The 23,576-nt window shown below is 38.8% G+C and overlaps 1 protein-coding gene across 5 annotated transcripts in view; it reads left to right on the top strand.

The window, feature by feature from the left end:
• ARHGEF9 (Cdc42 guanine nucleotide exchange factor 9) overlaps window positions 1–23,576 on the top strand; it is a 185,155-nt gene that overhangs the window by 97,931 nt on the left and 63,648 nt on the right. For all 5 annotated transcript variants that reach the window (XM_019715751.2, XM_019715753.2, XM_074323195.1 and 2 more), the window contains exon 3: window positions 16,946–17,137. In XM_019715751.2, coding sequence (XP_019571310.1) covers window positions 16,946–17,137 — 192 coding nt within the window. The remainder of the gene's footprint in view (window positions 1–16,945; window positions 17,138–23,576) is intronic.

Consider the following 23,576-nt stretch of genomic DNA (forward strand, 5'->3'; position numbering starts at 1 on the left):
CTTAAATTGGTTAAGGCTTGTTTTGTGGCCTAACATATGGTCTATCCTAGGTAATGTTCTATGAACACTTGAGAAGAATGTGTATTCGGCTGCTGGTGGATGGAATGTTCTGTATATGTCTGTTAGATATATTTGACCTAAAGTATAATTATGGTCCAATATTCCCTCACTGATTTCCTGTCTGTATGATCTATAAATTGTTGAAAGCAGGATATTGAAGTCCCCTACTATTAATGATTTTTTTTCCCTCTAGATCTGTTAATGTTTTCTTCATGTATTTAGGATCTCTGATGTTGGGTGCACATATATTTACTATTGTTATTTCTCTTGACCAACTGACCCCTTTATGATTATATAATGACCTCTTTGTCTCTTATTACAGTTTTGGACTTAAAATCAATTTTGTGCAATATAGGTATAGCTACCCCTGCTCAATTTTGTTTCCATGTGCATGGGATAGCTTTTTTCATATCTTCACTTTCACCCTATGTGTATCCTTAAAGCAGAAGTGAATCTCTTGTAGGCAGTGTATAGCTGAGTCTTGTATTTTATCCGCTCAGCTACTCTCTGTCTTTTGATTGGAGATTTTAGTCTGTTTCCATTTAAGTAATTATTGATAGGTAAGTACTTATTATATTGCCATTTTGTTAATTGTTTTCTGGGTGTTTTATAGATGTTTTATACCTTTCTTCCTTTCTTGCTTTCTTCCTTTATGATTTGATGATTTTCTATAGTAGTATGTTTTGATTCCTTTCTTTTTATCTTCCATGTATCTACTATAGGTTTTTGCTTTGTGGTTGCCATGAGGCTTACCCCAAACATCTTATAGTTATAACAGTCTCTTTTAAGCTAATAACAACTTAAGTTTATCCACATACAAAGGCTCAACAATTTTACAGCCTCCCCCCCCCCACAAACAGGTTTTGTGTTTTTGATGTTGTTTTTCATCTTTTTTACATCGTTTTATATTGTGTATCCATTAATGAAATATTGTAGCTAGAATTTATAATTATTTTGTTGTTTAGCCTTTGTACTAGAGTTACATGATTTACATACTATATTACAGTATTAGAGTATTCTTAATTTGACTGTACATTTATCTTTACCAGTCAGTTTTATACTTTCATATGATTGCATGTTACTGGCAAGCATCCTTTCTTTTCGGCTTGAGTAACCCCCTTTAGCATTTCTCATAAGACAGGTCTAGTGTTGATGAATTCCTTCAGCTTTTGTTTGTCTGGAAATGTCTTTATCCCTACTTCAGTTGTATTTGATAGCTTTTCCAGATAAAATATTCTTGCTGGGCAGTATTTTTTTCAGTAATTTGAATATGTCATTGCACTTTCCTGGTCTACAAGGTTTCTGCTGAGAAAACCACTGATAGGCTTATGGAAGTTACCTTGTATGTGACAAGCTTCATTTCCCTTACTGCTTTCAAGATTCTTTGTCTTTGATTTTTTTTTTCACTTAAAATTTTCTTTTAAGGTTTTTATTTTTATTTTTCAATTACAATTGGAATTCAATATTATTTTATATTAGTTTTAGTTGTACGGCATAGTGGTTAGACATTTACATAATTTATGAAATGAACCCCCCGATCAGACTAGTACCCACCTGGCACCATACATAGTTATTACAATATTATTGATTACGTTCCCTATGCTGTACTTTACATTCCTGTGACAATTTGGTAGTTACCAATTTATACTTCTTAATCCTTTGATATTTTTACTATAATGTATCTCCGTGAAATTTTCTTTGGGTTGAACCTGATTGGGGTCCTTTGAGATTCGTGTCCCTGAATGTCCATATATTTCCCCACATTTGGGAAGTTTTCAGCCATTATTTCTTTATATAAGCTTTCTGCCAGAGGCATCTAGATTTCTTTTTGTCCCCCACATCTTGAACACTTTTATTGTCAAAATTTTAATACTTGCCTACCTGGTGGCTGTAAAATATTATCTCATTGTGGTGTTACTTTACATTTATTATGTTTGTAAACAGATTTGGCATATTTTCATATGTTTGTGAGCCATTTATAATTCCTCATCAACGAAATATGTCTCAAGTTTTTCCCATTTTTTTTTCCTAATGGGTTGTTGGTCTTTCATTGTTTTTAAAGACCTTCTTCACACAGTTTGGAGACTAATCATTTGTACAAACGTCTTCTCCCAATATATGGCTTATCTTTTCATTGTATTTATAATGTCCTTTTTGGAGAGAGGTTCTTATTTAAAGTAGTCAAACTTATTAATTTCTTTCTTGTTTAAGAAGTCTTCTCTACTTGAGGCCATAAAGTCATTACTCTAAATTGTTTTCTAAAAGTTTTTATAGGTCTGCTTTTAATTATAAGTATTCAGTACCTTGGGAATTTATTATATGTGGTGTGACAAAGTGATCTGATTTTATTTTCGTCCATTTATTTGAACACACCTTTATTTTCTCAGTAATTTGCAATGCTAGATATTTCCTGAATCATGTTCTCATATATATTTGAGTGGTACTTTCTAGTTGGTTCCATTGGCTTATCTTCATTACTAAAATTTTATATATTTTAAGTCACCCCACTTTGATTTTTTTCTTTGGGTATGTCTTGTCTATCTGTGTTCCTTTATTTGTATACATTTTATACTGAGCTTATTAAGCGTTCCAAAACCCCTGTTGAGATTGTGGTTTGGATACATTTAGTTACTGGATCAAGTTAAGGAGAATAGACATTTTTACAATATTAAGACTACCAAAAAATATGTTTTTACTCTATTTCAGTTGTAATAGCTTTAAAAAATGCCTAATCATTGTCTTCATATAGGGCTTATGTATATTTTCTTATATTTACTTTTAGGAATTATATATGGTATTATGATTTTAAGTGATATCTTTGTAAAAATCATCTTTTTTTCCTCGATGATATTTGCTAATTTATAGAAATGCAGTTGACTTTTATATATTGATTTGATGCCTGCCAACTTTGCCAAAGGCACCTAGTTTTCTTGACTGGGAAGGAAACTATGTCATCTATGGAAGGTTTCCCTGTACCCCACTCCACCCCCACTCTGGCTTAAGTTCTCACTTTAGGAAGCCTTGTCATAGGCAAAGGGCATCAACATCTCTAGCACCAACTAAGTCTCTCTTTGGTGGGGGCTGTTTAGAGTCTGGCTCTCAAGTGGCATTTGGAATGTGAGAGATTTATGGAAATTATGGAGACAATTATAAAAGTACCTCTGAAATCCTTTTCCTGGGTAGACAGAACAGTTTTTCTCAGATGCCAAGTTGTCTCATGATTCTAGGGTCAGGGCAGATGGTGCCAACGTAGAGGATATAATCACAGCTGATACTTGACTCTGTGAGGAATTGTTACAAGGGTTTTACTTTATTTAATCTTTACAATAGACTCATGAGGTAGATTTATATTATTTTCTGTATTTTATAGATGAGGAAATGGAGGATCAGAGAAGTTAAGTAACTTATTCTACATTGCTCAGCAAGGCAGTTGTAGAGCCAGGATTTGTACCCAGGTTCCCAAGTCTGTACCCTTCAACACTGTCAGAGATTGTCTCTCCTAATTTTGGCCTAATCTTCATTGCTCTGGTTGAAACTCATTATTCATTATGTCTATGCTGAAAAAGAATTTGTTAGCAGCCTTCTTATAATGATCTTTCATGTAATTAGTGACAGTTATTAAATCTCTTTCCCTTGAGTGGCAAAGGAATGGTTTCTGTGCCTGACTGTACATGCCATGCTGATTGGTTTTGTGCCAGGTAGGAATGCTAAATGCTTCTTGTATGCATACTCTGGGATCTCTAAGCGTACCTGATTCTTCTGGAAACTGGGACTGAAGCTCCAAAACAGAGGTGGGGTGTGTGTGGAAGAGGTGGGAGCTGTGTCTGCAGCAAACCAGGTTCCGTTTAGTTCCTCACATCTACCTTTGCAGCTACACTTTGCCGTTGCTTAACTATAGTGGCAGAGAAGGGCTTTTTTTTTTCCTTTGTTATATGAGAGTTCATTTCCTCCAGTACCACTCCCTTGTCTGTGTTTTGTCCATTTGCAGTATTTTGGTTTGTGCATTCATAAAACAGGCAAACCAGAGGGCTGTGCTCATGATTAGTTACATGAAAAAGGAAAGGGCTGCCTTGGGAGATAGTGATTTCTTTTTTTTTTCTTTTTTTTTTTTTTTCATGCTTTCTTCGTCACTGATTGTGTACAAGCAGATGGGCTGGGTTGTTGCTTGTAGCTGATGTAATCAAGGGAGTTCATGTATTGATTAGCAGGCAGGGGTGATGTGGACTGTCTTACTTTCCATTTTCTTTAGAACGTTGATTTGACAAGGCTGAGATTCTGTTATTTAATGTGACTGACAGCAACCCTTCACTTTCAGAGATTACCTCACTTTTCATTTCTCTATAACTGTCTAGATGTGGCAGAAGTGACATTTACACAGTACTGCTTACCTATTCTCAGAAACATCACACTGCTGGAACCATGGGTAGGCTGGCTTTCTTTTACACTGCTCAAGCTTTTATTGAACTATTCACATGTGCTAGGGCATCACGCATGGACCTGAGAGAGCTACTGAATGTATGTTATGGCACCTCTCCTTTAAGAAGTACTAATCCATTTGTGGAGAGGGGCTACTGAAGATACTGAAGAGTGTGTACCAACGGATGAGTAAGCATCAGTTTAACATATGGAACAATAATGAGTCCACTGGAGCATGCATATAAATATATAAATGCATAGAAAAAGACCAGCAAGAATTGTACACAAAATACATAACCATGGTTTCCTCAGGAAAGGTGGAAAATAAATAGGATGAGGAGTAGTCAAAGGGGAAATTTCATTTCACTAGTAGACTCTTTTAACTTTTTATTTATTTTTATAGAAATACAATGCATATTCCAAAAATCCACTATTTTGAGGTGCACAATTTAGTGGTTTTTAGTATATTCATTGTGCAACCATTGGTTCTAGGTACTTTCATCACAAACATCTTTGCTTTAGACATTTCTTCCACAGCATTTTTGCCACAGACATTTCACTGCATAACTACTTGGCCATAAGGAAATTTGTAAAAAGGTAACATAACTGGTTGACAGTTTTGTATTTTTGGTTGGTTTCATTTCTCCATTGATGAACCAACCACCTTCGGCAGATTTAATGTATGTAAGGTAGTTTTCAGTTTGGTTTCATTTCAACATTGATAAACCTCCTGCAATTAGTCCCATTTTTATATTATCTATAAATTTTAGCTAGCCCTCATAAAAGCTTATACAGTGAAGAGTAGACTTGGTGGTGGAGTGGTGGTCTCAAAATAGTTAGCATTTCTTCCAGATGACAATGATTTGCCCTGAGTTGGTTTCTTATTTTGAAACACATTATCTTGGGAGGAAAAAGAGAGGCCAAGGGCCTTTTTTGAGGGCACAGAGTTGAACCCACATTTCCCATAGAACCCAGGCAAGAGTGTAGGTACAATACAAAAAATAAAATCAGTTCTTTGTGCAGTAGTACCATGGATATACACACATTTTAAATAAAGTCTTGAATTTTGTTATTCATTTATGATGTTCCATTGTGTCCTTTTTAATGCCCCTCTTTTATTTGTTGTGGTTTTATCGTTTTTACCGCATAACAGCTTTACTGCCAGTTAGTTTGCAGCAGAAATGGGAGATGAGGGTAAGGGGGATCGAATATATGGTGATGGAAGGAGAACTGACTCTGGCTGATGAACACACAATGGGATTTATAGGTGATGTAATACACAATTGTACACCTGAAATCTATGTAATTTTACTAACAATTGTCACCCCAATAAATTTAATAAAAAAAGAAGAAAAAAAAAAAAGAAAGAATGCTTGGGGACAAAAATTCTTGCAGTAAAGATTACTACAGCAAAGATGTTTGCGGTGAAAATACCAGAAACAGCAACCATCACCACTATCTAACTCCAGGACATTTTCTTTTTTTTTTCTTCCTCTTGTCCAATTTTTTTTTATAAAGTTTATTGAGGTGACAATTGTTAGTAAACTCACATAGATTTCAGGTGTACAATTCTGTATTACATCATCTATAAATCCCATTGTGTGTTCACCACCCAGAGTCAGTTCTCCTTCCATCAGCATATATTTGATTCCCCTTACCCTATTCTCCCACCCCCACACCCCTTACCCTCTGGTAACCACTAAACTATTGTTTGCGTCTATGAGTCTTTGTTTCATTGTCTTGTTCTTTTATTGTTTTTGGTTTACATACCACATATGAGTGAAATCATATGGTTCTCTGCTTTTTCTGTCTGACTTATTTCGCTTAGCATTATACTCTCAAGATCCATCCATGTTGTCACAAATGTTCCTATATCATCTTTTCTTACCACTGAATAGTATTCCATTGTGTATATATACCACAACTTCTTTATCCATTCATCTATCGAAGGACATTTTGGTTGTTTCCATGTCTTGGCCACCGTAAACAAAGCTGCAATGAACATTGGAGCACACGTGTCTTTATGGATAAATGTTTTCAGATTTTTTGGGTAGATACCCAGGAGAGGGATTGCTGGGTCATATGGTAATTCTATTCGTAATTTTTTGAGGAACCTCCACACTGCCTTCCATAATGGCTGCACCAGTCTGCATTCCCACCAACAGTGTATGAGGGTTCCTTTTCTCCACAGCCTCTCCAACACTTGTTACTATTTGTCTTGTTGATGATAGCCATTCTGACTGGGGTGAGGTGATATCTCATTGTGGTTTTGATTTGCATTTCTCTGATGATTAGTGATGTTGAGCATTTTTTCATATGTCTATTTGCCATTTGTATGTCCTCTTTGGAGAAATGTCTCTTCAGGTCCTCTGCCCATTTTTCAATTGGGTTGTTTGCTTTTTTGTTGTTGAGTTGCATGAGTTCCTTGTATATTTTGGATATTAGCCCCTTATCGGAGGCACTGTTTGCAAAAATCTTCTCCCATTCAGTTGGTTGCCTCTTTATTTTGTTGATGGTTTCTTTTGCTGTGCAGAAGCTTTTAAGTTTCATATAGTCCCATTCGTTTATTTTAGCTTTTACTTCCATTGCCTTTGGAGTCAAATTCATAAAATGCTCTTTGAACCCAAGGTCCATAAGTTTAGTACCTATGTTTTCTTCTATGCAGTTTATTGTGTCAGGTCTTATGCTTAAGTCTTTGATCCATTTTGAATTAATTTTGGTACATGGTGACAGATAGCAGTCCAGTTTCATTCTTTTGCATGTGGCTATCCAATTCTCCCAGCACCATTTATTGAAGAGGCTGTCTTTTCTCCATTGTATGTTTTTGCTTCTTTGTCAAAATTATCTGTCCATATTTATGTGGTTTTATTTCTGGGTTCTCAATTCTATTCCATTGGTCTATGTGTCTGTTTTTCTGCCAATACCATGCTGTTTTGATTATTGTAGCCCTGTAGTACAAGCTAAAGTCAGGAGTGTGATACCTCCAGTATTGTTCTTTTTCTTAAGATTGCTTTGGCTATTCGGGTCTTTTGTGGTTCCAAACAAATCTGATGATTTTTTGTTCTATTTCTTTAAAAATGCCATTGGGATTTTGATGGGGATTGCATTAAATCTGTATATTGCTTTGGGTAATATGGCCATTTTAACTATGTTGATTCTTCCAATCCATGAGCACGGAATGTCTTTCCATTTCTTTGTGTCTTCTTCAATTTCTTTCAAAAATGTCTTATAGTTTTCAGCATATAGGTCTTTCACATCCTTGGTTAAGTTTATTCCTAGGTATTTTATTCTTTTTGCTGCAATTGCAAAAGGAATTGTTTTTGTATTTCTTTTCTGAGATTTCATTGTTAGTATATAGGAATGCAATGGACTTTTTGTGTTGATTTTGTAGCCAGCAACTTTACTGTATTCGTTGATTGTTTCTAATAGCTTTTTGGTGGAGTCTTTAGGGTTTTCTATATATAGCATCATGTCATCTGCAAAGAGTGATAATTTAACTTCTTCATTCCCAATTTGGATGCCTTTTATTTCTTTCTCTTGCCCGATTGCTCTGGCAAGGACTTCCAACACTATGTTGAAAAGCAGAGGTGATAGGGGACAGCCCTGTCGTGTTCCTGAACGTAGAGCAAAGGGCTTCAGTTTTTCACCATTAATTATGAGATTAGCTGAGGGCTTGTCATATATGGCCTTTATTATGTTAAGGTATTTTCCTTCTATACCTATTTTATTAAGTGTTTTAATCATAAATGGATGTTGTATCTTGTCAAATGCTTTTTCTGCATCAATTGATACAATCATATGATTTTTGTCCTTTAGTTTCTTTATGTGATGTATCACATTGATGGATTTGCGAATGTTGAACCATCCTTGTGCCCCAGGGATGAACCCCACTTGGTCGTGATGAATAATCTTTTAATGCATTGTTGTATTCGATTTGCTAGAATTTTGTTTAGGATTTTTGCATCTGTATTCATCAGAGATATTGGTCTGTAGTTTTCTTTTTTGTGTTGTCCTTACCAGGTTTTGGTATCAGGGTAATGTTGGCCTCATAAAATGAGTTACGGAGTACTGTCTCTTCTTCAATTTTTTTAGAAGAGTTTGAGAAGGATTGGTATTAGATCCTCTTTGAAGGTTTGGTAGAATTCACTAGTGAAGCCATCTGGTCCCGGACTTTTGCTTTTGGGAAGGTTTTGGATGACTGATTCAATTTCGTTACTGGTGATCGGTCTGTTTAGATTTTCCAGTTCTTCATGGTTCAGCCTTGGAAGGCTATATGTTTCTAAGAACTTGTCCATTTCTTCTAGGTTATTGAATTTGGTGGCATATAGTCCTTCATAGTATTCTTGGATGATCCTTTGTATTTCTGTGGTGTCCGTGATAACTTCCCCGTTTTCATTTCTGATTTTGTTAATTAGTGTCTTCTCTCTTTTTATCTTAGTGAGTCTAGCCAAGGGTTTGTCAATTTTGTTAATCTTTTCAAAGAACCAGCTCTTTGCACATCAATTTTTTCTATTGTCTTTTTGTTCTCTATATCATTTTGTTCTGCTCTGATTTTTGTTATTTTCTTTCTTCTGCTGACCTTGGGTTTCATTTGTTCTTCTTTTTCTAGTTCTTTAAGGTGTCACGTGAGAATATTTATTTGGAATTTCTCTTGTTTCTTAAGATAGGCCAGTAATGATATAAATTTCCCTCTTAAAACTGCTTTTGCTGCATCCCAAACATTTTGGTAGGATATATTTTCATTGTGATTTGTTTCTATGTACCTTTTGCTCTCTCCTCTAATTTCTTCTTTGACCCAGTCATTCTTTAAAAGTATGTTCTTTAAGCTCCATGTATTTGTGTTTTTTCCTGCTTTCTTTCTGCAGTTGATATCCAATTTCAAAGCCTTGTGATCAGAGTATATGCTTGGTATGATTTCAATCTTCTTAAATTTGCTGAGGCTGATTTTATGTCCCAGTATATGGTCTATCCTTGAGAATGTTCCATGTACACTAGAAAATAATATATAGTATGATGTTTTAGGGTGAAGTGCTCTATATATGTCAATTTTGTCCATTTCATCTAATGTGTCATTTGGGGCTGCTATTTCGTTATCTAGTTTCTGTTTGGATGATCCATCCACAGCTGTCAATGATGTATTTAAGTCCCTTAGTATAATTGTGTTTGATCAATTTCTCCCTTTAGTTCTGTTAGTAGTTGCTTGGTATATTTCGGTGCTCCCTGATTGGGGGCATAAATATTGATGACTGTTATGTCTTCTTGTTGTATAGTCCCTTTACCATTATGAAATGTCCATCTTTGTCTCTTGTTATCTTTTTCACCTGAAGTCTGTTTCATCTGATATCATTATGGCTACACCTGATTTTCTCTGGGTACCATTTGCTTGGAGTGTCAATTTCCACCCTTTCACTTTGAGTCTATGCTTGTCCTTGTAGCTGAGATGTGTCTCTTGGAGACAGCATATGGTTGGGTTTAGTTTTTGATCCAATCTGCTACTCTGTGCCTTTTTATTGGTGAGTTCAGTCCATTTACATTTAGGGTGATTATTGATATGTGAGGATTTCCTGTCATTCTATCTTTAGTTTTCTGGTAAGGCTGTGTCTCCATTGTTTCTTTGCCTTTTGTTGTTGTCTATTATTTCTGTGTGGTGGTATTCTATGATGTTCCCTCTGTTTCTTCTTTTGTTACAGTATATATTTCAGTTCTGGATTTTTTTATTTTTTTTTTGAGTGGTTACCCTTAAGTTTATGTAAAAGAAAGTTTGATATTTAGAGTATTCCATTTTCTTCAGCACGCTTACTTTCTCTATTCCCATATTCTGGTTCAGGCCTTTACTCTCCCCCTTTTATGCTTTGGTTGCCACAAATTGTCCCTGTTGATGGTGGTCGAATAGCCTCCTTTAGTATTTCTTGTAGTGCAGGTCGTGTATTAGAAAATTCCCTCAGCTTCTGTATGTCTGGAAAGGTCTTTATTCCTCCTGCACATCTAAAGGATATCTTTGCTGGATATATTATTCTTGGCTCATGATTTCTCTCTTTCAATAGTTTGAATATTTGTTTCCACTCCCTCCTGGCTTGTAGAGTTTCTGCTGAAAAATCTGATGACAATCTAATGGGCTTTCCTTTGTAGGTTACCGTCTTCTTTTCCCTGGCTGCCTTGAGGATTCTTTCTTTGTCGTTGATTTTAGACAGCTTCAATACAATGTGCCTTGGAGAAGGCCTGTTGGGATTGAGGTAATTAGGTGTTCTATTTGCTTCTTGGATTCGAGGATCCAGTTCTGTCCACAAGTTTGGGAAGTTCTCATCGACAATTTGTTTGAATATATTCTCTGTTCCCTTCTCTCTTTCTTCTCCTTCTGGTATGCCCATTATTCTTATATTGCTCTTTCTGATGGAGTCAGAAAGTTCTTGTAGTGTTCTTTCATTTCTTTGAAGTCTCAAGTCTCTTTCTTCTTCCATCTGTGTCATCCAGGTTTCTATGTTCGATGTCACTGATTCTTTCCCCCATCTGGTCAACTCTACTACCTAAACTGGTTATTTAGTTCTTAATTTCTTCTATTGAGTTCTTAATCTCCAGAAATTCTATTTGGTTCTTTTTTAAAATTTCAATCTCTTTCGTAATATGTTCATGTTGTTCTTTGATTGTGTTTCTGAGTTCATTGAACTGCCTTTCTGTGTTTTCTTGCATCTCGTTGAGTTTTTTAAGAACTGCCATCTTGAATTCTCTGACATTTAAATCACATATTTCCATTTCTTTTAGTACCTTTTCTGGAGACTTTTCACTTTCTTTCTGAGCTGTCTTGTTGCCTTTTTTATTCATGGCAATTACTGATTTATTGTTTCCTTCCTTGACATCTACCGGAGTGACTTCTGCAACAGGTTTACAGGAAGAGGTCTTTCTTTTGTTTTCCAGTACTTGTTGGTAGAATGTTTTTTCTCTACGACTGCAGGTTTTTTTTCTCTCTCACACTGTAGTGCTGTGTTTTCTCTGCACTATTCCAGCTTCTCACACGATGGGGGGATTCCCTGGGAGACAGGCTTCTCTTCTGTTAACAGTTCACCTGGGTCACAGGGCACAGTGTCCTTGTGGGTATGTGGAGAGCTTTTGAAGTTCCAAAGCTCTTCCACACCATATTCAGAGCCCGTGTTTTTCAGCAGTTGTGTTTATTCCTGCAGGGATCCACCCAGATAGGTGGATACAGGGGCTGGGTGAGTTGAGAGAGGTGGCCCAGAGCAATGTTGGCCCCCACCACCACAGCTTGTCCTGCTTCCACAGCTGCCACCCCTCTGCCAGAACTAGTTGGGCTGCAAATGTGTGTCTGAGGACCACAGTTCTCAGAACAGCAAATATTGTGTTCTTTTGATCTGACACTGCTACTGTTCTGCTTCTAGCATTGGGCAGGTGGGGGTGGGGCGAGGTCTGGGAGGGTAGGTTGGGTGCAGCTAGTCTCAGTGCCTAAGGCTTCCTTTCTCTGCGGCAGTGAGGGCTTATACCACCGTTTTCAGCCTTCTTCCTTCAGTCTTTGCTCCGAGGTCTACTGTAGGACATTTTCATCACTTCCCCAAAATAACCCTGCATGCATCAGCAGTCATTTCCCATTCCCCCCTTGCCTCTGACGACCGCTAAATTCTTTGTGTCTCTATGAATTTGTCTATTTTGGATATTTCAGATAAACAGTATGTAATATGTGTGGTGTTTGGTGTGTCTGGCCTAGTTAGTGTACTGTTGTTGAGGTTCATCCATATTATAACATGGATTTGTATTTAGTTTATTTGTTTTGCTATGGATTCTATTTTATATGCATACACACCTGCACACACACCACATTTCAGTTTACCCGCTTATAAGTTGAATAATATTTAGATTGTTTTCACTTTTTCACTATTATGAATAATGCTGCTATAAACATTTGTATACATGTTTTTATATGAAGTATGTTTTCAGTTCTCTTAACATATACCTAGGAGTGGAATTGCTGGGTTGTATGGTAACTATATGTTTAACTTGTGAAGAACTGCCAAAATGTTTTCCACCGTGGCTTCACCATTTTACGTTTCTACCAGCAGTGTATGAGGGTTCCAATTTTTCCACAGTATGACACACTATGGAATATTACTCAGCCATAAAAAAGTAATGAAGTCTTACCATTTGCAACAACATGAATGGACCTAGAGAGGTTATTATGCTGAGTGAAATAAGACCGACTGAGAAAGACCAATGCCATGTGATCTCACTTATATGTGGAGTTTTTACCTTCTTTATATTTTAACTTTCTACAAAGCAAATGTATTCACGTATCAAGTGTATAAATGAAAAAGCAGAAAGAAGAAAATGGAAGATACATACAAAATAAAAGGCATATCAAAATTTGGACCTGGTTACGTTGCTAACTCTCTGGTAGTCATTTCTCCTTTATAGGCCTCAGTTTGTTCATGAGGAAGTTCAGATAGTGGTTCATTGTTGTTATGTGGTTGAAAGTCTCTATATTATTTCCATGTTTAAATATGGGATTAAAGATCACATTTTGGAGTATTTAAGGACAGGTGGTATTTTGGAAGGAGCCCATTATTCCTAAAGTGTATAGTACAACGTAAGAAAGAACTGCAGATTGAAACCAGATTATGGTAATGTTTGGATTCCAGGATAAGAGATTTGGATTCGGCAATGGGAAGCTATTGAGGATTTGGGAGTTTGAAAGTAGCCAATCAAATTGATAGTTAAGGAAATTGGTAAGGGGGGTGGGGTGGGGTGGGGGGGGAGGTGAGGGTAAGGGGGATCGAATATATGGTGATGGAAGAACTGACTCTGGGTGATGAACATACAATGGGATTTATAGATGATGTAATACAGAATTGTACACCTGAAATCTATGTAATTTTACTAACAATTGTCACCCCAATAAATTTAATTAAAAAAAAAAAAAAAAAAAAAAAAAAAAGGAAATTGGTATGTGAGAGAAATTAAAGCTGGGAGGTCATCCTGGAAAATTACCCAAGGATAGTAGGAATGGCAAAGGAAGAGGTGAGGACCTGAAATCTTCTCTGATTTGGAAAGCATTCTCTGGAACTGAGGTAGGCGGGAGTAGTCAGTTGTCTTGCTTACCCCATGTTTCTCAAAGTTAGTGGTTAGGCACAGAATAGGTCCAAAATAAGTATTTGCTAAATTGAATTGCATTAACCCAACCTTACTTAGAGTTTAGTGAAAGCTGAAGAAAATAATGTTCAAGTACTTTGAGAGGGTTTCCAGGGAAGCCTTCCAACTTGCCAGGCTCTGGGCATTGTCTGTTTTCTTTCTTTACCCAGGAGCCCTTGTGCGCTAATTGCAGTGTCAATGTAAAACACTTAGGAATTGGTATGCATTAGCCTACACAGGTTGTTGATGAGGAAGTTGATATGGTACTCTGGGCTAACATTGCACCCAGGGAAGATGAGCTCATGGGCTGACCTGTTTCAATGCACTTTGGCATGTAAGCCGACAGGGCCTTCATCTGCACAGATCATAGAAGCTCGCAAGAGCAGGGGACTTAAAGTTTATACCAGAACGTCATAGCCTCAGGGCCATGGGACATTTTATGGGACCCTAGCTCTGGGGGTACAATAATTGGGTCTTACAGGACACCTTTTTCTAGGCTAAGAAACATCTTTTCTCGAATGTGAACTCCACAATGGGTAGAGATTTTTGTCTGTTTTGTTGATGCTGTATCTCCAGTATCTGGTACCTAGTAAGCATTTAACATAGATTTAATGAATGAATGAATCTACTAGTCATTCTTTTGGATTAAGGTAGCATCTTAACACAAGTGGTGGGTTTATGGGGTCATTGCAGTGTAGTTAGACTAAGGTGTTGTCTTCTCAGAAGCTCCTTTTGAAGGGTCCTGCCATCCAGAACTTTAGTTCTAGCCAGAAAGGGCTTCCCCACCAAATTCTGTGTAAGAAGTCTGCATCCACTGAGTTGCAGTTGCCTTCCTGCCCTTTTATTGTTATTTGAAGTATGGCTTATGGCTTAAACCTAAATTTGGTTCCGTCTTGACCTGGCTTTTCATCTATCCCCACACCCTGCCAATATTCTGTGTTTCTTCCCACTGGTTCTGTTCAAAGAGTCATCTCATTTCAGGCACCTGAAAGCCAACATTTTATTTTGACTTGACAGTCTTAAACTCCTGAGAAGAAAAGAAATGGTTCTTATCTTGTAAAGGCCTGCTGATTGTACCCTTTTCATAGTGGGGATTAGATTGCTTTGTGAGAAGCTGAGAAAAGCGAACAGATGATTAGAGGATGAGGTTTTTATGCTACAAATAGACAACATCATGTATATGAGATGTTTGTCTCAATGCCTTAGAATCACCTTTTTGAACAGATCTGTTCCTTGAGTAATCACCCCTCATCATTGCCTATTGATTGTATTAAAGGGCAGCTATTAGCATATAGAAGACACAAAGCTGACCTTTGAAAGCTGGAAATAAATTTACAATAGATCATTTGCAGAGGGTGATAGGTTTGGGATGGAGATGCATTTTTGCACATTTGGCTGTGTGTGAAAAATGCATTAAAATGGAACGAGCCCTACTTGCTTAGGCTTGTGGCAAATAAACAGAATATATGCTAGTGACATATCTAGGTTCACTGGGTGATAACCATGCTCCCACCCTCTGTGAGGCAAAGGGAGACGGGAGAATACACAGAGTTGGGAAGTAACTGCAGTCTGTCTAACTTCATCCCAAAGCCTCTGTTCCACTAAGCCCGCCTACCAACCAGCTTTTCTGGTTTCAGAAATAGAGATACATATCTAAATTGCTTGATCTTACCTTCTTGAGGCAGGGATGTGGAAAAAAGCTGGAAATATGGAGGAGAAAGATGGATTGTTGAATAAAGCTGTTGAGACAACTGGCAAGCTCTTTGTCTAATTCCTCTGGCAGATCTTGCCACTCTTCTCAGGGTCCCACCCTTCCTTTTCTCCCTGACCTCCTCTCCACCTCCTCGCCCTCCGTTTTTCCTCTTTCATAGGACTAGGGTGAAATTAGCCATCTCCCCGATTTAAGTTAAGTCGTCACAGATCAAGATACTTCTTACCCAGCGTCCCCAACTGAGGTTTTCTTCTGAATCCCTTTGCCTTCATAATTTGAAATGGATAGTCTCAAACTCTACCAACTGTATCCAATTCTGATGAATGTAATAATTTTCAGTTTACCTTGTCCCAAGCCCTACTCTACTCCTTACATATCTCCCTTAGAGCCAGAGGCAAAAGGTGCTAGCATAGTGGTTGAGAGCCCAGGCTCTAGAATCAGACTGCCTAGCTCCTATCCCAGCTCCTCTGCTTCCTAACTTGACTTGGAACAAATTCCTGAACATTTTTGAGCCTCAGTCTCCTCTTCCATGAGATGGTGGTAGTAATGGTATCTGTCTAGCAGGACTAAATCATAAAGTTCATTGAAAATTCTTAGTACAATGTAGAGAATATAGTCAATAATATTGTAAAAACTATGTGTAGTGTCAGGTGGGTTCTAGACTCACCAGGTAGATCACTTCATAAATTATACAAATGTCTAACCACTATGATGCACACCTGAAATTAATATAAAATAATATTGACTGTCAGCTATAATAGAAAACAATAGTCACGGGGATATAAAGTACAGCATAGGGAATATTGTCAATAATATTGGGATGTAAAGTACAGCATAGGGAATATAGTCAATAATATTGTACCATGTCAGATGGGTAATCAACTTACTGGGGTTATCACTTTGTGAGGAATATAAATGTCTAATCACTATGTTGTTTTGTACACCTGAAACTAATGTAATATTGTATGTCAATGGTAATTGAAAAATAAAGTAAAAAAAAGGTTTTTTTTGCATAGTGGCTGGTGTATAGTAAGTGTTCAATCAACAGCTGTTGCTATTATGTGGTACTGGGACATCCTGACATCTCCACTCCAACTTTGAGGAAGTAGAGAATTTGCATGTCTAAGGAATTTCACAGTTAAATTTTAATGATTTATTTGCATATCCTTTGATGGAAATCAACACCAAAGCTCACTCCAGTATCCATTTTTGGTCCCCATGCTCATAGGCATTGAGTTTGACAATAATCCATCGGTGGCACCTAAGATGTATAGCTTAATCCTTATTTTTCTTGACCCAGCTGTGCTGCCTAGATATGTCCCAGAATGAATGAGTTCTGTTTGCCATAATACCTCTCTCCTCTGAAACCATCTTACTAAGAACTCTCTTAGAGATGATATAGTCCTACCCTTCCCCATCCCCCGTTCTACACAGAGGCCTAGAGAGAATTAGACTCAGGCCTAGGGTCAGCAAGTCTCCCTAGAGCTAGCCTGGCATTCAGTTTACAGGGGACTCTGGTTGAAGGCTTTCTGAATACCTAAATAATTTAAATTATCCTTTTTCTACTTAGCTGGAAACTTCTCAAAGAAGGAAGCTAATCCATTCTTTTTCTACCTTCTTCCACAGCTCTGGGTGAACCAGGAGGATGGGGTAGAGGAAGGGCCCAGTGATGTGCAGAATGGGCACCTGGACCCCAATTCAGACTGCCTCTGTCTGGGCCGGCCACTACAGAACCGGGACCAGATGCGGGCCAATGTCATCAATGAAATCATGAGCACTGAGCGCCATTACATCAAGCACCTCAAGGATATTTGTGAGGTAGGCCCAGTTATGATAGTACATGTGGGGGCACTTAGGGTGGTGGAGGAGAGGGCACTTCCATGAAGAATCAACAACTCCCCTGGGCCCTATCATCTTTCCTCAAGATGTAGGAAAGAGCAGCTTGACTGGCCTCCTAGATTTTGTCAGTGAGCAAAACTGCTATCTTGAGGCTTCTTAAGTTTCTCTCCCTGTCTGTTACTCTCCCATTTCTCTATCTGTCTGTCTGTCTAACTTTAATATTCATATTCTCTTTCTCTCTCCTTCTCATCTTCCCTCTCCTTCGCCCCACTTTCCCTCCCCTCTCCCTGTCCCTCCATCCCTCTCCTGAATCTCTACTCCTATTCTCTTGGATTCTAATTTAGTTGTTCCCACCCCATGGAAGGGCCTGACCTCATTCATTAAAACAAAACACCTTCGTCCAAGCCAGTGGTTCACAAACTTGACTGTGCACCAGAGTCCCTGGGGGAGCTTGTTAAATATGAAGATCCCAGCCCTCTTCCACCTTCCCAAAGCTGTGACTTCTCAGTCTGAGCATCTCCATGTTTAACAAGCATCCCTGGTGATATTTATGCTGCTGGTCTTCCTCCCTCACTTGGAGAACACTGGTTTTGGGGTTGGAGCAGAACAGAGCTTAGGGAGAGGAACCTGTAAGAGATGAAAGCTAGGTGGCTCCTTCACTATGCCACTTTGCCCCACAATCGCCTTCCGGGAGCGGTGGCTCCACATTCCCTAACTCCATCCCTTTTATCTCTCTGACCTGAGTGAGGATGAGAGCCCTTTTCCTCACACTCCCTTGAGCTCAGCAGAGACAAGTTGACATTTTCAAAGGACATTTTACTAAACAGTATGGGAAAACCAATGTGAAATGGAGTAAAGAATGTTTTAAAAGAATCTCTCTCTCTCTCTCTCTCTCTCTCTCTCTCTCTCTCTCTCTCTCTCTGACACACACGCACACGCACACACACGCACACACCATAGCTTTCTGCTTGACCCCGGGAATATTCTACTTTGAATATTTTTATCCCCTTCCTTCCATATGAGGGATTAGGTCCTACTTTCTGTACCCTAACCCTGCTGACTGGGGCCAAGCCCAGTTTGTAGTTAATAGTACAGCTCTAACATTTTTCAAACTTCTTGTTTCTTTACAGCAGTGCTACCCAATAGAACTTCCTGCAGTGATGAAAATGTTCTATATCTTCACTCTTCGGTACAGGAGCCACTAGCCAGCTGTCTGTGACTATTGAGCACTTGAGATGTGGCTAGCATAATTGAGAAATGGAATTTTTTTTTAAATTTATTGGGGTGACAATTGTTAGTAAAATTACATAGATTTCAGATGTACAATTCTGTATTACATCATCTATAAATCCCATTGTGTGTTCACCACCCAGAGTCAGTTCTCCTTCCATCACCATATATTCGATCCCCCTTACCCTCATCTCCCACCCCCCACCCCTCACCCCCCTTACCCTCTGGCAACCACTAAACTATTGTCTGAGTCTATGAGTTTCTGTGAGAAATGGAATTTTAAATGTAACTTAATTTTAATTAAAATAGCCACATGTGACTAAGGGCAACCACAGTGGATAGTGCAGCTCTAGAAAGATCAAGGTCAAGGACCGTGGGCCTTAATTTTCTTTACCTCAGTTAATTTTCTCACTTCTCCCAGTAAGGTTAACAGTTATCTTCCCCTCTCCATGAGGCAGTATGGTAGGGTGGAAAGAACTCTGGGGGCGTGGAGTGCTGGCTTTCACATTGTAACTTAGTCACTAATTAACTCTGTGGCCTTGAACCCTTAACTCCTCTGACCTTCAATTTTCTGATTTGTCCAGTGGCCTTCATTCTACCAACCTCTTAAGTTTATTGACAAAATTAAGTAAACATAGTATTGTAAATATTTGGGAAAAAGTAGTTTTTGTTTCCTTCCTCTACTCTTTTACCTATTCACCCATCCATCCCTGTCTCTCTTTTATCTTTGTCTCTTCCTCCTACATTCACACAAATGGAGATACATGTTTTGTAAATTAACCTCTGGAATGTGCTATGTGGCATTGGGCATTAAACAACTGATATGTCATTTATTCAGCAAAGGTTTAGCGGAGTTCTACTGCTTGCTGGCCCTGGGAATAGCTCCTACCCTCAAAGTATTTTATATAGATCAGCAGTGTCTGAATCACCTGGGAGCTTGTTAGAAATGCAGAATATTTAACTCCACTCCAGACCTACTCAGTCCTAATCTGCATTTTAACAAGGTTCCCATTTGGTTTCCAATACATGTTAATGTTTGAGGAGCACTAGTGTAAAATGATAGCTGTCTTATCTTAGGGTTTGTAATACAAGTACAGTCTGTTCTATACCAGGCAACTGAGGGATGCTGTCAAGACTGTAAGTCATGTCATATCACTCCTCTGTTCAAAACCCTCAAATGGCTCACTATTTCTTCCTGAATAAAAGTCAAAGTTCTGATTATTACTTATACATCCCTGTGTGATCAACCCTTCCTTACCTCTCTGACTTCATCTCCTGCTCCTTTTCTATATGTTCTCTCTTCCAGCCACACTGGCCTCTTGCTGTTCCTTGAAAATGCCTGGCATGCTCCCCCGCAACAGCTTTTGTACTGGCTTTTCCTTCTGCCTAAAGCGCCCCACCCCCAGATGTCTCCATAGCTCTGTTCCTCATCTCCTTTAAGTCTTTACTCAAATTTATTACCTTCTCCTTGAGACCTTCAGTGACCATTCTATTTAAAATTGTAACTGCATTATGTCTTCTTTCCCACTTTGTTTCTTTGTTGCACATATTGCTATCTGACATATTGTTTATTTTGCTTACATGTTTTATTTATTGTCCATCTCCCCAACTAAAATTTAAATTCCATAAGGGGTGAGAGTACTTACCTGTTGATATACTAATGTATCCTCAACACTTAGCACAGTGCCTATCATATGGTGGATGGTCAATGAATATTGTTGAAAGTCAGAATGAGATGTAAGTGCTGTAGCAAAGTACATTCACATCTTACGGCATTTGATTTTTCAGACAGGACATAGGTTGTGTTTATTATTCCCATATTCTAGGTCTGAGAGGCAAACTTACTTTCCCAGAGTTCTCAGGCACTGGCCCAGTGGGAGTCCTTTAGTCTTAGAAGGGTCTTCTGTTTCTAATTCCAAAACACCTTGGCCTCTGCCTCGTACAGGGCACAGGGTCAGGACAGCAATGGAAGTATTTGTTTTTTCAGAGGAAGACGTGCTATGTCCCTGCTTTGAGGACTTGCCCAATCCAGCCAACCCATGCAAAGCTTTTGTTGGCGATCTGATGGTTTTGTATTTCTTGATTATTCTTGGTGCCAAAATTAAGGGTTTAAATGGGAAATATCCCTTTTGTCCTGTCTTGCAACCACAGGTGTCAAAGGAAGGTTTACTTAAAGTAAAATAAGAGTGAAGAAAACTGTCTATCTGGGCGAGAAAACAGTTTTTTAGCCCAGGGTTATGTCACCTCTAAACCAAAAGCTGTGAGGAAAAGTATGATTTATCAGAAAGAAAGCCAGACTCAGAATTGGGAGTCCCAGGTTCAGGTCCCACTTTAGTCACTGATCAGCTGAGGAACCTCTGGGTCTTGTTCCCCAGCTCTAAAATGAGTGAATTTGAAGATTTGCTCTTTAAATGCTGTCTGCATCTCACTTTCTTTGATTCTGTACCATCTAGATATGCTGTCACTAGAGAAAGCTGTAGTAGTGATCCAGATAACTTCTGCATTTCCTGTCATTTCCTCTTTGGTACCCATGGAAGCACGTCTTACTCGGGCATGAATGTAACCTGGCATAATCTCTTTCTGTAGGTTAAGGGAGATCTCTGAATACTTCCCACTCTTGTGCTGTTGAAGGAGAAATGGGGGATACTGCATTCAGGATAGTAAAACATCATTATTAGAAAATTTTCTCTCTTTCTCTTACACACACCTCTCTCTCTCTCTCTCACCTCTATCTTCTCTCTTGCTCTCTCTCTTTCTCCCTCTCTCTCCCTTTCTTTCCCTCTCTCTCCGTCTCGCTCCTTTCCCCTCCTTCACCCCCCTTCTCCTGGGAGCAGAAAGTGCTTTGCAAACATTTAAGTTATAATACCCACATTTTACAAACAAAGAAGTAGGAAACAAAGTCAAAGTCCTTCAGTGAGGCCAGTAAGAGAATAAATCTTTTTAAATGAGGTCTCTGCAAAAGATGACATTCTTCTTTCTAAACCCAGACCATGGGATAAAAGAGTCTTGGCTTAGTTCTAGGTTACCTTGAACAGTGATTGGGGATACTACCTCTTGTAACTTTACAACTCATAATCAGAGAAACTGAGACATAGGGGAAGCAAAGCTAAAGATGCCTTTTTTTTTTTTTTAAGATTTTATTGGGGAAGGGGAACAGGACTTTATTGGGGAACAGTGTGCACTTCCAGGACTTTTCTCCAAGTCAAGTTGTTGTCCTTTCAATCTTAGTTGTGGAGGGTTCTGTTCAGCTTCAAGTTGTTGTTCTTTCAGTCTTAGTTGTAGACAGCACAGCTCAGCTCCAGGTCCAGTTGCCATTGTTAGTCGCAGGGGGCACAGCCCACCATCCCTTGCGGGAGTCGAGGAATTGAACTGGCAACCTTGTGGTTGAGAGCCCGCGCTCCAACCAACAACTGAGCCATCTGGGAGGCAGCTCAGCTCAAGGTGCCATGTTCAATTTTAGTTGCAGGGGGCAGAGCCCACCATCCCTTGCGGGACTTGAGGAATTGAACTGGCAACCTTGTGGTTGAGAGCCCACTGGCCCATATGGGGATCGAACCGGCAGCCTTCGGAGTTAGCAGCACGGAGCTCTAACCACCTGAGCCACCGGGCTGGCCCTAAAGATGCCTTTTAAAGTTGCTTCATCTCCTCTCTTGAGGAAGATAATATCAGTCATCCCATACCTATAAAATACATTCTGTACTCAAAATGCCTCCAGAGAAGCTGAACTAGCTTTCCTCAGTCATTCATATTACTTTCTCATACTCATCACCATCAAGAAATTCTTCCTTAGGACTAATTGAGTTTATCATACTGTAGCTTCATGTCGTTTCCATTTGATATGTTTAAACCTGAGGTTTACAAACTTATTAGCCATTTGGGTTTTCCTTTCTATGAACTGCCTGTCCTGATGCTTCCCAATTGTCTTTACATCTTGGTGTACACATAGAAAATGAAAACACATTGTATAAAACGGTAATATTTGTATAGCATACTAAGGTAAAGGGATGAGGCAACTTGACCAGCCCAGGGGTTTCTGGCTGCCCTAGGCCCTCCCTCTCTGTACCATTTGGACACTCCAGGCCCTGTTCCTATCCTTTGCCAATTTTCCTGTAGTTTCTCATATTTTTCTTGCTGATTGACAGGAGTTCTTTATATATTCCAGATATTAATCCCTGTTAGTTTTCCATGTGGCAAATACCTTCTTCCTCACATTCTCTTGTTTTTGTAATGGTTTTATTTAATTTGAAGAAGGGATTTCCTGGCCCAAAAAAGGGAAAGAAGAAAAGAAAACCACCAGTTTAAACATTCTGCTTCCCGCTTACCTTTTGTCATCATTAGCATGAGAAGAGCTAGTCATTTTGTAGTTATTCAACATATATTTATTGAGCAGCAACTGTATGCCAGGTCCGTGTTAAATTCTGGGGATATAGCTGTGAACAGGACAACCATAGTCATCATTCCCTAATTTTCTTAAAAATTATTTTCAAGATGTTTATCAGGTCTACTGTTAGGCCTCAGGCTTCCAGGCAAAGCAATACATGAAATCTCTAGAAAGTCAGAGCTGAATGGAGCCCTGCAAATATTTTTTTATATGTGTGATATATAGAGATTTGATATATAGAAATAGAGATACTGAGGTCCAGACTTGTGAGGGCTTTTCCCTGAAGTGTTTCCCAAACCTGTATGATCCCGAGGCTTTTTGGTCCATCTTATTTCCCTGTGGTCTTTGGGAGTGTCCCTAGATATCATGGCTGTGATGTGTACCCCATATCAAGGCACTAAATCTAGCTCAGTGCACTAGCTCTAGATTTCTAGATAAACCCTTGTGGGATTAAGAACAGTAAAATAAACAGGCAACCTTCCTTGACTGTTACCATGGAAATACCAGGGCTCATTCGTGCCGATTGTGATTGACTCGTTAATTCCCACAGTACTGTTGGCTACCATGTGGTCTGCTTTCCCACCCATCCCACTTTGCTCCTAGGAGGCAGAGATGAGGCTCTCAGCAACTGCCTTTGTTGAATTGGTTCATACCCACTGCCATATCACTCTGTTCTCTCTTACCACTCAGATAGGGTGAGAGGGTATTTGAACCATGTTTGACATTAACAGCCACAGACCCCTTCTGCTCCCTCTGCCCTGTGACAGGCCTTCAGAGGCCCCCTAAGTCTTCTCTTCTCTAGGACAA

Source organism: Rhinolophus sinicus, chromosome X (assembly GCF_036562045.2).
Source record: "Rhinolophus sinicus isolate RSC01 chromosome X, ASM3656204v1, whole genome shotgun sequence".
Lineage (NCBI taxonomy): Eukaryota > Metazoa > Chordata > Mammalia > Chiroptera > Rhinolophidae > Rhinolophus > Rhinolophus sinicus.